The 14,863-nt window shown below is 38.7% G+C and overlaps 1 protein-coding gene across 2 annotated transcripts in view; it reads left to right on the top strand.

Moving 5' to 3' along the window:
• Positions 1-14,863, top strand: part of zgc:172282 (leucine-rich repeat and fibronectin type III domain-containing protein 1-like protein) — a 285,696-nt gene that overhangs the window by 165,959 nt on the left and 104,874 nt on the right. For both annotated transcript variants that reach the window (XM_021310766.2, XM_021310767.2), the window contains 5 exons: positions 7,823-7,974; positions 8,077-8,330; positions 8,431-8,674; positions 8,774-8,931; positions 10,492-10,872. In XM_021310766.2, coding sequence (XP_021166441.2) covers positions 7,823-7,974; positions 8,077-8,330; positions 8,431-8,674; positions 8,774-8,931; positions 10,492-10,872 — 1,189 coding nt within the window. The remainder of the gene's footprint in view (positions 1-7,822; positions 7,975-8,076; positions 8,331-8,430; positions 8,675-8,773; positions 8,932-10,491; positions 10,873-14,863) is intronic.

The following is a 14,863-nucleotide window of genomic DNA, read 5'->3' as shown; positions in this document are numbered from 1 at the left end:
CTATGTATCAAAGTGTTCTTGTCTGATTTCAGCAACAAGAACAGGATGCCTTCTTTGAAAACATTTTCTATATTTAACCAAGTTTAATAAACAGATTAAATCCAAAATTGGATGTATCCTGGTGTGCTCTTGCATCTGTGTCAATTGATATTTGTGGTTGTTTTTACTAGGAAATGAAAAAGAAAGGGAAAAAACATGATTTTTTTAGAAGATGAAAAATTTCTGTCTTAAACAAATCAAGTTTGTCAATAAAAATCTATCTCTATCTATCTGCACCAACCCACTTCTCACTGTGGCCCAAATACTCTATATGTCAATCTTTAATTGTGGTCGAAGGGGCACACAAATTTAGTTGAGTGGCCTCGGGGCCACACTTTGGACATCCCTGATTTAGGCCATAATGTGGTGGTAAAAATGAATTTCTGTATAAAAAAATCCTTATGTATTGTTCTTATTTTCTGATACTTTAAATTTTGCATTTTCATCAACCGTCAGCCATAACAATCTACATTTTACAAAAACAAATATTTGAAAGGTATCACTTTTTTAACTTTATTTACTTGAATAAATTAACTTCTCAGTGATATTCTAATTAATTCAGCTGCACTTTTACACTCTACTCTTGAATATTTCTACAAGCACATGATCTAACAGCTCATGACAAATGCACTGGAATTTAGAAATCAATTATTATTTATGTTTTTACTAACCACATTTTCCAAATAGACAGTTTTACAACAATATACCTGTCTGCTTGATTCTCTAAAGCAGCACACTGTAAATCTTTTTTTTTAGTTTTATATTCTTTGCTCACACAATTGTAAATATATCCTATCCTAACACAAAATAGGTCATCAAGCAAGGGTAAAAGGCTATACTACATGGAAGATTCTAACCTGACATTAATAGATCTTATAGGAAGCTTGTTAGAAGACATACTTATATTTTGTCCATAAACCGAGAAGCAGAGGTAAAATTAAAGTTTGATCACCTACAACCAATGTCATGTCCCTAAGTCCCAATGGCCCTACTCTGGCCATATAAGATATCTGTTATTCATTGTTCATTGCTAGTTCTTAATGTTACTCTGCCCTTGCTTCGTGTCCTATTCCATTTGTTCAATCACTGCAGGATTTCTTCTTTTTTTTTTTCATGTTCAATTATAAGTTCATGTCTGCCTTGGGGTCCAACTCTAAACTCACAAAATATGATGCAGGGTGCTTCATTTCCAAACAAAAAAAAAAAACAAAAAAAAAAAAAAACACACAAGGATGATGTGGATCAACTTAAAATAATCTATAGAAAAAAAATATAGAATAAATACAGTAAAATTGTGTAACACACAATTATAGCTAAATGCCATTCTAAAAAAAAAATGAATGTTCAGCTTCTGTAATGATCAGAGGCAGGGGACCCAGAATTCTCTAGGGGGCCCCGGGTGTTGGGCCCGGGGTACCCGAAGGAAGAAGCGTCCACCTGGGTTTCCACCTCCTGGACCAGTGGTAACCCCCGCTGGGTTCCCACTTCACAGTTCGGCAACGGACCCCTCTGGGTCCCCACGTCGCAGGATGGCGACGGACCCTCCTGGGTTACAACGTCGCAAGTCTCCAGGACCCCTTCTTCGGGCTCAGACGGAGACGTGCCCTTCTAGGCCCCCCCTCGGGGCTTGAGCAGAGGCAGGTCCTCCTGGACCCCTTCGTTGGGCTTGAGCAGAGGCAGGTCCTCCTGGACCCCCTCGTTGGGCTTGAGCAGAGGCAGGTCCTCCTGGACCCCCTCGTTGGGCTTGAGCAGAGGCAGGTCCTCCTGGACCCCCTCGTTGGGCTTGACAGGAGCCGAGGCGTCGACCAGAGCCTCGGGGACAGATTCAGGGGCCGAGGCGTCGGCCGGACCCTCAGGAGCAGATTTTGGTCGGCTGTAGAATGCTTGGAGGGCTGACCTGTAACACTCCACCTCCTTTAATTTCTGCTCCAGATCCTCTGAATATTGGGCGAATAGGGCCTCCCTGAGATGCTTAATTATGGGGGCAAAAGTTCTTATTTTATTCTCCAAGGCCACATACTCCCCCTGGTCACCCGCTGACGGCAGACCCTCCTGGACCTCCACGTCGCCCGCTGGCGGTAAAACCTCCTGGGTCTCCATATCGCTTGCTGGCGGCGGACCCTCAGGGACAGAGGCAGAGGCTTCAACCGCTCGACGACGTCTGCGGCGGCAGGACGGCAATGCGCTCCGCCCTCGGAGGTGGCATCCTGGACCGTACCCGGGGGGGGGGTGGGGGGGGGTGGGCAGAGCACTAATCTGGAGCCCTCAAAAGATGCCCCCTAGATTTCAACTCTGCAGGGGACAGAGCTCCGGGATTGCAGCCGGCTCATCTTGAGAAGAAAAAAAAATAAAAATTAGAGCAGGGAAAAAGCAAAAGAGAAACGTGCTGGTCTGGCGATGGATCCTAAACTTTTGGCCAGGTCGTACTGTAATGATCAGAGGCAGGGGACCCAGAATTCAGCCAGACCAGCAGAGGTTTCTTTAAAACGAAGGATTTTAATAACAGAAATCAAAAACAGAGACAAAATCCAAAAAAAAACCTGTTGTAACAAAAATGGCAGAAAAACAAACAGTCCAGTTGTGCAGGCAAGGCAGGGCGGGGCGGGAACAGACATAACAGGATGGCTCAGGTAACTGGAGACAAAGGGGGTCAAAAATCTAAAAGCAAATCAAAAAACAGAATCTTGCAGAAGGAGACTCACCCATAACTCAACAAGACGACCTGGCACTGATGTCTGGTCTCAACTGTTTATATGGAGGAGGAAGCAGGTGGAACCGGTCAGAGATGATTGCAACAGGGGTGGAGTAAGGCAGGTGTGCAGAGTGGGTAATTAGACCAGACATCAGTGCAGAAGATCAAAACAAGAAATAAACCAGAAACCAAAGCTAAAAAGCTGACAGGACAAGTGGACAGAAACCACACCAAACTTACTGAGAAACAAAATCACCCTAAAGTAAAAACCTAAAACAGAAAATAAAGCTAAGACTAAGACAGATGACAAAACAAGATAAACTAAACAGTAAATAAAAACCCAGACAGGACACAAACTCAAAGCAAGCAGAGAACCTAAAGCAGGAGAGGAAAATGACTCAAAAATAAAACCAGAACAGAAACCAGAATATTACAGCTTCTTCTTAAAGAAGTCCAAAGTCAGTGTTTGTCTCAGTTTGTATATCCCATATATTCCTGTTCAAATGTTTTTCAATTAAATAAACTATGATTGATTAAAATAGGATTACATCACTCTGAATGCAGAATATAATGCAGAATTGATGTTAGTCCATTCAGCTGCTCCCTTACTTAGGGGTCGCCTCAGCAAGTCATTATAAATTGCACATACACTTGACAGAGTTTTTACGGTGAATGCCTTTCTCCACGGATGGATATAATGTAGAAATAGAGTTTATAAAAATTAATAAGCTTCACAGCAAGTATTTAATAGACCCACCTTTATTCTTTGTTAACACAAGCAAAATCCACTTGGGAATGCTTTCTTGTAAGATTTTCAAGGACAGTTCTACCTACTCCATGAAGGGCATTTCAAAGCTCTACTTTGGATGTTGGCTACAGTTACTTCTGTTTTCTGTCAAGATGTTCCTGCACTGCTTTGATTATTTGAAGGTCTTGTCTCTAGGGATGCAAATACATCACTTACAATGTTCCCATCTGTGTTTTCTTATTTTTTATTCAAGTATGCTTTTACTGCAGTAGGTCGGTCTTTGATATGCAGAAAGTAAAGCCTGGGTAAATCAAAAAACTTCCAGAGTATACATTATATAGTGGATTAAAATGTATTGGACAAACTCCCAACACCATGAGTTTAACTGCAGCTGCAAGCCATGACAGACTATAACATGCTTTACAGATGCTTACTTTTGTACCTTTCATCTTACCTTCTCTGTTATGTGGAATCATTGAGCTTTTTCCTTCCTGGTTCCTTTTTATAGTAATGAAAGTCACTTTTCAACTGTGACAATTGAGACCATTTAAATGATTAAGTTGCATTAACTATGCTAATTTTTAAGCAGATACACTATCTGTTATGCAAACACCTTGTTGCTTTTTAAATGCTGTTGTATCACTGTTAAAGCTAGGGTCAGCAATTTTTTCAGATGTTTCCCCCCGGTCCCTTTTTGAAAAACTGTGCATGTGAAAGACCAGCTTACCTTGCTCTTCAGGGGGATCATGTCTTAAAAATCTCTAAAATACACTCTGGTCTTGTTTCTTTTTGTTGAGTCCTTCCATTTCTCATAAATATTATCAATGTTCACTTCATGCGACTATCAGCAGTGAAGCTACAACGAATGGCTAACTGCTTACCTAACCGCCAACCTAACCAGATACATAAACACTACAAGTGTGCATGCACAACAAGTGGAAACTATGAAGGAACGAGCACGGACATTGGCGTTAGTGAGCACATTTGAATGATTGGGATGTGGGACAACCAATAGATATGGCAATACCCCCAGGACTTGAGGTGAATGAAAGCAGGAACGAAACTCTGTCAAATCCATGCACTTTGGACCGAGGGACATGGATTCTCCCACCAAAAACAATTTTTTTACCTCCTTTGTGTGATACATAATATATTTACTACTTTTAGGACCATATTACTGTCATGAACGGAACTGAAACCGGTGGACCCAGTATTCAGCCAGACAACAGAATGAGTGATAAATGTTGAAATCTGATAAAAATCTAAATGACCAGACAGGGACAGGCAGGCTCGGTGGTCAGAATAACAGTCCAAGGTCGGTACACAGTGCAACAGACAGGCTTAATGGGGACAGACAGATTTGAAGGTCAAAAACAGTCCAGGATGGTACACAAACAAGCAGTCAACGCAGGCAGGAATCAGGCAAACTCAGGTAATCCAGGAACAGAATCAGGTCAGGTTACACATGCAGGCCGTCAGAACAAGTATGAAAAAACAGGTTCAGGGGTCAGGCTGGCTCAGAATCCAGAGGCAATCGGGTTTTTATCAACAGGTCAATCCAAAAAGAGAATGCTGGAACTAAACTCACCATTGGCTCGTAAATGATCTGGCAGATTGGAACAGACTGAAATGAGTATAAGTAGTGGAGTGCACAGGTGACCGGAGTAGAGAACTAATTACAGATGACAAGTGAGAGTGATCAGAGGAAGGGTGGTGACTAGAGGAGGAACGAACTGATTGGTTGACAGGTGACAGGGGAGTGACAGGCAGACAAATAGGGTGGTGATGAGAGGTGAAGTGAGCTGGCTGACTACTGGCAGGTGAACTGAGCAGACTGAACCGGTTAAATAAAAAGAAGTACAAAACAAAAACCCAAATCGTGACAATTACCCAGTATTATAACAAGTCTTTCTGAACAGGATTACCAACTACAGCTTTAAATGTAAGATTTACACCAAATGCCAGCTACAGCCTGTCAGGGTGCAATCCTGCCTGCTGCACCCTGAACCTTCCTCCTCCTTCTCAGCTCCACTAATCATCCTCACCTGTTAAACCTTTAATCAGTCAGAACTTAGTCCACCTGCAAACCTCTCCATATAAACCCACCTGAGTCTCTTGTTCACCGCCAGTCCGTCTTGTCTTCTTCACACGAGTGCCTCGCTACCTTCCTCATCAGAAGGACTCACGTCTTCGCTCCCCGCTGCTGACCGCACTCCTCCCTCGCAGCCCAGCTTGGATCCAGCTCTAAGCCCAGCTCGGGTCCCGTCCCGAAGCTCACCTGCCGGCCTTGTGTCCCGTCGCAAGGTTCTGACTCAGATCCCGCTCCGAAGCTCTCCGGCCAGCCCTGGATCCTGTCCCAAGGCTCTCCAGCGGTTCTTCAGCCTCCTTCCCATCTGACAGCTCCTGCCTTCCTCATCCACTCGCTCCATCCCGGTAACGGACTCTGGTTTCCTTCCTCCATAACCCTTCAACCCTCAATAAACCTTCTAAACGAAGCTCCGTGTGTGGTGTGTGTTCGGGTCATCGTGACAAATCCTGACACAGCCTATGTAATCCACACACAAATAAATCACACCAAAACCAGAATCAGAGCAACCTTTATCCATGATTGTATGCAAAATCAAGGAATTTTATACTCACATTGTGCAGAAAACTAGTTCACACATGAAGTTATAAGTACAAAATCTGGATGCATATCACCCGCAAAACACCATGTCAAAGTGAAGTTTAGAAGCTACGATAAATGGAACAATATACCAGGATGTTCCTCATAGGACTCTGAGGATTAAACTAATGAGGATTTCCAAAAACGTCAACTGTCCCACACAAACAGCCAAGAATACTCTTAACTGTTTCAGAGAAATAACATAAACCTGCCGGAATGTTTAAGTCAATCATCACAATCGTATTTACCTGGAAACTGTTAGTGAGAACTAAAGATCAGAGTGCTTAGAAAGTACCGCAAGAACCTTTAAAAACAGCTTGTATGGAAGAATAGGTCAAGATCGCTGTTGAATAATGTGTGTGGCTAGTTTCATCTTGACGTTATTACCAAAAAAGGTTTTTCCACAAAGTCTTCAATACATTTGTGTAGGTGTGTTCAATTCGTATTCCCTGTTCCATTATTTTTTTTAACACATGTAATTTTTTTTTTTACAATGTTGACAAATTTTCTTGAAAACTAAAACTTTGATTTGTTTTGTATATGCGGATCACTTCGGTTGTCTGGTATGAATTTTGTCAATGGCCTCATTAGAAATATGTAAATGGAGAAAAATGTTGCCATGTTAAATGTTTATGATACTCCCTGTAAATGTTTAAATGGTTCATAGATGTTTCTGCAAGCTTTTGTAGGTATTTAGTGCATTATTACCTGAGCTAACCATCAACTTGCAAAAAAAGCAAGTTATGCTATGGTTTGAAAAAAAATAACAATTCCGATTTGTTGGTGGAGTGTAAGATCTAAATATCTCATTATGTTAAGTAGAAATATATAGGTTTATACTCTGCTAGGAATTGCTCACTGGATACGGTTTAGTGGTGCCAGTGGTCTTTATTTAAAGTATGTGTATCAGGTTTTGGATTGTTCTTGGTGGACCAGAATGCAGACAGATTTTTCGGAGTTACGTGATGAAATGGACAGTGATTTTTTTAAATAAAACAGAAAACTTACAGTCGGGGCAGGCTAAGATAAGGACCAGGAAGCAAACATGGAACAAATCAGAACAGGTGAGCATAATGGAAGAGCTGACAGAGAGTGGGAGGAAACTGGCAGGTTAAATAGGGTGGTAAACATAAGGAACGGCAGGTGATAGCAACCAGTACAGCTGACAGATGTGACAGGTTCTGTCTTCCTCCTTGTCTCCTGCCATCTCATTGCTCTCCCTCTCCTTCAGCTCCATCACTAACAAACAATGACAGAATTAACCGCAAACCTGAACTCAAGACAGGCAGGAAAACAATGATCTAACAGAAAAGATAATAAACTTAATCCATAATTAGCATAATACGAACTGACAGGAACAAGAAGGAAGGAACAGAATCCAAACAATGCTAAAAAGGTGAAAGACTAACAGAATGCACAATACCCAAAAACCTAAAAATAATCAAAGATCTGGGGATTGTCATAGTACATTGATAGGAAAGTGGTAGCAGAACAGGGGGAAGACATGCAGCAAGGGTCCGAAGGCTGAAAGTTGAACCCTTTATGGCCGCATCGAGGCTCCCTACTTAATGGTTCACATCCTTTTTGTAAATTCTGATAGTCCTAGACCCACTGAATGTCCTAGTTTTTGGAACTCGTTGTTTGATACAATATTTGTGCTTCTTCTGCTAATTTGCAGCTGTCCGAAGAAAAGACTTCGCAAACATGACCAGCTTGTTACATCTGACACTGTCCAGAAACACTATAAGTCAGATCCTTCCTTCAGCATTCAGTGATCTACGGCGATTGAGAGCACTCCATCTGGACTCTAACAGATTGACTGTGATCAAGGTAAAATTCATGGATGCAAAGATGATAATGGACAGCTATTCACTTTTAACTACATCACTGCATTTCAGGGTCTTAATTCCTATTCACATTTCTGATCAACAGGATGACCATTTCAAAGGTCTGACTAACCTTCGGCACCTGATCTTGGCCAATAACCAGCTTCACTCCATCTCTCCTCATGCCTTTGATGACTTTGTGTCAACTCTAGAAGATCTAGACCTCAGTTACAACAACCTTGACCAGGTGCCCTGGGACACAATAGGGCGTCTTACCAATGTCAATACCCTGAATATGGATCATAACCTCATAGAGAATGTTCCACAGGGAGTATTTACCAATCTTCACAAACTAGCCAGGTAAAGACATTAACAAAATTAACAAATGAACTGAATTGAAAAAAAGTTTGCTATTTTTTTAATACTTTTTTAATCCCTTTCTCTCCACGTACATTATCAGGCTAGACATGACGTCTAACAAGCTGAAGAAAATTCCTCCAGATCCATTGTTCCTGAGAATTCCAGTATATGCCAAGTCTAAAGGGTCCCCACTCTCTTCTCTTGTGTTGAGTTTTGGTGGTAACCCACTCCATTGCAACTGTGAGCTTTTATGGTTAAGAAGACTGACCAGAGAAGATGACCTCGAGACGTGTGCCTCCCCTCCAGATCTCAGTGCCAAGTACTTTTGGACAATACCTGAAGAGGTTGGAGCTTTTCACCTTTCAGTCTTAATAGTAAAAAGAAAGAAACTTGGTATGTATGTAAAAATTAAGATTATTTTACTTCTCTGATCTTCCTTTTAGGAATTTATTTGTGACCCGCCAGTTCTGACTCGAAAGTCACCTCATACCGTTTCTATGGAAGGTCAACCTGCAAGTCTAAAATGCAAAGCGAATGGTGACCCAGAGCCTGAGGTCCACTGGATCAGCCCTGAAGGCCGACTTATTTCTAATGGCTCCAGGTATTACCCCGATGTTGCATTTGATCTCGTGTCAGCAGGTTGAATATCCGCTCAATATTATAAGATCTATTGTTAGGTCTCTGCAAATAATGTCAGCGATGAGATGTTTCAATTAATTTATAGTTCATTTATCACTGTTTCTGTGATAACATGAAGATAAACCATTTATCTTACCTGAAGCATCAAAGCAATTTGTTTGTTTGGGCCAACTCTAAAAGATAGTTTGATAGTACAGGTGACTGCATTTTTTTGGCATCCATTGCTCAAATGCCTTGAACACAATTAATCAATTAATGCATTGTCTCACAATGAAAAACATACTAGTTCTCTAACAGTGATATATACAGTATATAGAGATGTTTTAAACTCCTTTTATATCCTGCTCACAGGGATGAGCAGCAGATGAACCACATGAAAGAGGAAGTTGTCACAGTTACAGTTGTTTGAAACCTTTTAAATATGGCTGTGAATGTAGATATAGATATATTTATTTATATGTGATGTTCTTGGTGCCTGACCCACCAAGAACATCACATACAGTATCTGCCATACTTAAATTTTACACGCCCCTGTCTTTTGCTTTCCTAAGACATTATACATACATATATATATATATATATATATATATATATATATATATATATATATATATATATATATATATATATATATATAGATATAGATAGATAGATAGATAGATAGATAGATAGATAGATAGATAGATAGATAGATAGATAGATAGATAGATAGATATGCCACCCTGAACTGTCACATTTATAATTCTGCATTATTGTGTTCATATTTAAAATCCACTATGAAACCACTGGTAGTATTTAAAAAAATCTAATAATCTGTAAACAAAGTTTCATCAAAGTTTTTTGATGGCAGTGTCTGATTTTCAATGAAAAAGGAAGCCTCAGGGATGTCTCAAAATGGCAGTTTATTCTGAATGTGGTGAAGAACATTAGACACTGAAATAAGATACAAAACTGAAAATATTCATTAGTAAGGGTCAGAGCAACACATAAGGTGGATTTATGTGTTCTAGCAGTACTCAAAAAAAATAATTTCCCTGTTGTTTGAATTTAGATTCAAGTCACTTTTTTCACATGCTAACTTGTTGTTAATCTGTACACATGAAAAGCCTCAGGTATTTCACTTGTTGCCATTACTAACTTCATAGTATTATGCACTTTAGTTGGCACCAAAGGTCACTATTAAAAAAGTATATGTAAATTCTGAAGTTTACATATACTAATATAACTATGCCTTTAAACAACTTGGGAAAGAACAGATGATGCTATGGCTTTGTAAGCTTATGATTGGTTATTTTCACAATATCTGGGTTAAATGAATGCACCCATAAATTTATTTATTTAAGGTAATGGATCAAACACACAAAAGTCTCTCCCATTATTCTGGCGTAGTGATAACTGACAAACAGTTTAGTCTGATTTAATGTTGGATAGTAAATGAAAGTGTATTTTTTACAACGTATGTAAATATCTGGTTTCAACACCATACACCACTTACTGTATCCTGCATTTTCTTTTGTTGCAGAACTTTAGTTTTTCCCAATGGTAGCCTGGAGATCAATGTTACATCCCTGAAGGATTCAGGAAACTTCACCTGCATAGCCTCGAATGCCGCAGGTGAATCCACAGGAAGGGTGGAGTTAATCGTCACAGCAGTGCCTCACCTTGCAAACAGCACAAGCCGCAGCCGAGATCCTTCTTCTGAGCCAGCGCCTTCTGACATCCTGACTTCCTCTAAAGTTGCTATGCCTAACAACGAGACAAGAGGGGGTGACAGGAGGGTATCATTGGTGGAGCTGACAGGAAACTCTGCCCTCATTAGATGGAGCAGCCAAACTCCTACATCTGGAGTGAGAATGTTCCAGGTCCAGTACAACAGCTCTGGGGATGACACACTGGTTTACAGGTATGTTTATCCACACTGGCTATTTATGTCTTTCCTCATCTGCTAAGATTTACTTTCAGTTTGGGGACCAAAATGTGTTTCTGAAAGGTTATTTGTAAAAGGCTTGCGGAGGCTTGTATTTGCATGCATGTTTCAGTGTGTGAATGGAGTTGTGCATTCGTTATCCGAGATACATTAATTGTTGCATCGAGAAGGAGACCAGATTACAATACTACAAGTCAAGATGAGTGCAAGTCTTTAAAGATAAATCCACTGAAATGATGGAGAGATCTGGAGTGGAACAGATCCATTGTTGAGTTTAGAGAGACTGTATCCAAATATTTGATATTATCAGTTCCTATGGATTTATTCCTATTTACAAAAAATAAGCTTCTGATTACTGCTGTTGGTGGTTTGACTCCTGCTTAAAAGATGTTTTTTATATCTAGTTTTTCTTCTTTACCATCAATGTATACATTTTCTCTGTGAAATCACTTTAAAAAAGTGTTCTTACTAGATATGATGATGAATAAAACATAACTACTAAGAAGTGCTCCAGATAGTTTCTCTTATAAAATATAATCTTAAAATGTTCTCATTGTGCATATCAATGATGCAGTGGTGACCTTGCTGACTAAAAATCACTCTGAATACTGTGGGAAACCCTTACTAAAGAGCTTTCAGATGTTGTCATGGAAATATGTGGGGAGGATCTCCCAGAGCAAGTCATAGGAGGTGGGCTCTCTTTTGAGATATCACACATAAATCTTTTAAACTGCTGCATGTTTGTTTGTTTGTTTGCTGAGGTGCAAAAAACAGGCCCCATATTATTATTAATTTGTGTGAATTATGGTGCACATATCTGTTAAGGAAGGCAACTTTTTATTTGAATAAGAAAAAAAACCATCTGTGAGACATTCAAGTTGGAACATCAGTGGATGTGTGTTCAAGGAATTATTTCTTTGCAATGTATTTGTTGTTTTACAGCGTTCTCATTTTAATAACCCTAAAAAGGACATATTGGACATAAAAAATCAATTTACTACATTTGTATTAGGCTTCCTCTATGTGTCCTCTCTATTTAGCCTCTGCCTCAAACTGCCAAGGTATTTCCCACAGCCCTCACTAGCAATAAAGCCCTTCTGTTCTGATCATCCAATCTGTTGGAAATCCATCCTTTAGCAAAAGCATTAAAAGAAGAAAAACATTAGTGATGAAAACACAAATTAAAATAAAAACACACTGTTCAGTTTGGTCTAAATGCCTTTGACTGCACCAATTACATGTGATTACAGCAATTTTACATCCATTTTATTTATTTTTTAGACTGAAAGTTAGATACTAACTCATCAGTATTCCAACCAGGGTTTGCCTCAGTCTAAGCATATTAAAAAAAAATTGAAGCCTAGAAATGATACCAATTTAAGATTTGAATCATTAGTTTAAGATTGCTACCCTCATATGGAGCCAAAAAGGGTCATAATTATTACATATTCTAAAAATCTAGTTAAAACTTTAAAAATAAATGTTTAAAACAAATGTAAAATTTTGATTTTGAGATATGCAAAAAGTGTATGGAAAATATAAACAATATAAGGTTAAGTATATTTTGTTTGAATATAGTTTGAATTCAGTTAATATTTCATTACACATTTTTATGATACATGCGTTTCTTCCTCCTGCTGCTGTTCTAATAAGCTAAATAATGTTTCTTTCCAACTGTCTGTTAGGAAACAGCTCCACCTTTGTATTACTGCTGTGGGTGTCTAAAAAGTATAACACGAGGCAGAATGTGAGTAAAGATTAGAAGCCTTTACCTGTTTACTGATGTCCATAATGAGGAGTGGGCATATTGAACAGAAACGGAGCTGCGGATATTTTGTGGGCGTAGGAGATCTCAGTGATTTATTTTAATCAGAATCAGAATAAAGTTTATTGCCAAGTAGGTTTGCACTTACAAGGAATTTGACTTGGTGTTGATGGTGCAGACAAAATATATATATATATATATATATATATATATATATATATATATATATATATATATATATATATATATACAGAATCTAGAGTTAACAAAAGAGTCATGCAGATATTTTATATGAAAACTGAAAATTAACCATGAAACTATTTTACCTTCCCATGTTTCATGAATTCAACACAACAGGGGCAGCAAATTAAGCCATGTGGGGCATGCTGTCCATTATGTTCCCTCACTACTGACATCAGATGTCCCACACCCTTTGCCAGGTTGGGGCCAAACGATTTAATAATAAAAAATCAACTTGAAAGTGTAAAAATAGATAAGAATGTGAAAACAAATCCAAAACTGAAAAGAAATTCATATATGAAAAAAATGGTTTGGAAATAAGTTAAAAATGGCTGCACAGTGATGCAGTGGGTTGCGATGTTGGCCTTAAGTGTGACTGTGTGCGAGAATGGTTGTTAAAAATGTGAGATAAAAATGTTAGCCTGCGTTACTGATTAAAAGCAGTTTTGTTTTTTTCATCTGAATTAAGTTGAAAGAAATATTAGTTTCCCTTTTCCTTCAGGATCAAAATTTGACATTTGACTTCAACATTTATATTTTCAGTTTCAAGTTTTTTTTCTCCAAATACACAAATATTCTGTGGCAGGCTTTGCATTTAAACCGGGACCTTTGTCTTAAACAATCCAACCCTCAATGACTATGTTACAGCAATAAAACCACATATTTTACTTTGCAGAAATGCACTTTAAAGAGCCATTGCATTGCAGAAAGAATTTGTTGCCAGAATAAATGTTTTTACTAAAGAAAGTAACCCGGGATACACATGCTTCCTTCTAATGCAGCTACAGCTAGGAAATATAAAAAGCATCAATAATAACCTCATAAAATTTAAATATTACGTTGCACAACAGCAGCATTTTACTCACGAAAATTCTGTGCCTGTATTCACAAAGAATTCTAAAACTAAAAGTAGCTCTTAGTGACGTCATTTTTGGAAAAATCTTAGAATTTCCCAAATCTAAGATTTTTCTTAGAATTTTACCTCGGTAAGATAAAAGTTATTCACAAAGCATATTAGGCCTTAAGAGAGCTCATAAAGAGATATAAATATTAGGAGTAGTAAAGAGGTATTTTAGAGAGCCTATGAGTAGCAGGCAAGATGGTGGAAACAGAGAGAGCTGTTTGGCTGATCCACCACCTAAAGAGTGGAGGAAATGAGCAAATAAACTTCTTTAACAATCAGATAAGATACATTTTTTTCATCCCCATAGAGGGAAATTAATTGGTTTCAGCGGCCTGCCTGGTTAAAGGTGCAGCTTTGGTAATGGAATTCTATTGTGGATAAATAAATAAGAGGAAAAATATTGAATAATCATGACTAAAAAGTGGAGAAATTTGGAAAGAATATATATAAAAGTGAGAAAATATTTTCTGTATTCCATTATACTGTCAGCAGCCTAAATGGTGATCTAGAAGTTTGCTTCTGTGATGCCATCTCCTCTCTTTTGATTGATGCATGGAGCACTTCTCACTTTCCAGGTGTGTAAAAGCACCAAGACGTGCAGAGAAAAAGATGCATTCACCTGCTGCAATACACTTCAAAGTCCGTTTATATGTGCCGTGGTCCAGGGACTAATTTACCTTTCAATACTCCTCTATTCTCCTCCCAGATCTTTGAGGACAGATGAGCTGCTGTTCAGTTTGGGCTTTTTCCACCTTCTTTTTTCATTTTACGTTTGTTGTTTTGCTAAATAAAACTGTTTCATACAAGCAGGCAATCCCAGTAAAATTCTGACAGGTGAGTGTGCATTAATATCAAATAAATGAAGTAGTAAAATGCCTGGCAAGTAAAAGTAAATAGGCAAATCAAAGCAATGATAAGCATGTAAATAAGATGCATTTAAAAATGTTGATGCTGCACGACAATCAATTTTAAGTTTCAACATCTTGACACACAAGTCTCGATCCAGGCTAATCGGTTAATTTCTCTCCTTTGATTACTAGGAGCGCATTTGTGTTGGT

The sequence above is a fragment of the Fundulus heteroclitus genome, chromosome 18, assembly GCF_011125445.2.
Source record: "Fundulus heteroclitus isolate FHET01 chromosome 18, MU-UCD_Fhet_4.1, whole genome shotgun sequence".
Classification (NCBI taxonomy): domain Eukaryota; kingdom Metazoa; phylum Chordata; class Actinopteri; order Cyprinodontiformes; family Fundulidae; genus Fundulus; species Fundulus heteroclitus.
The sequence above is the reverse complement of the archived record's forward strand: the minus strand, read 5'-3'. Positions and strand labels throughout refer to the sequence as shown.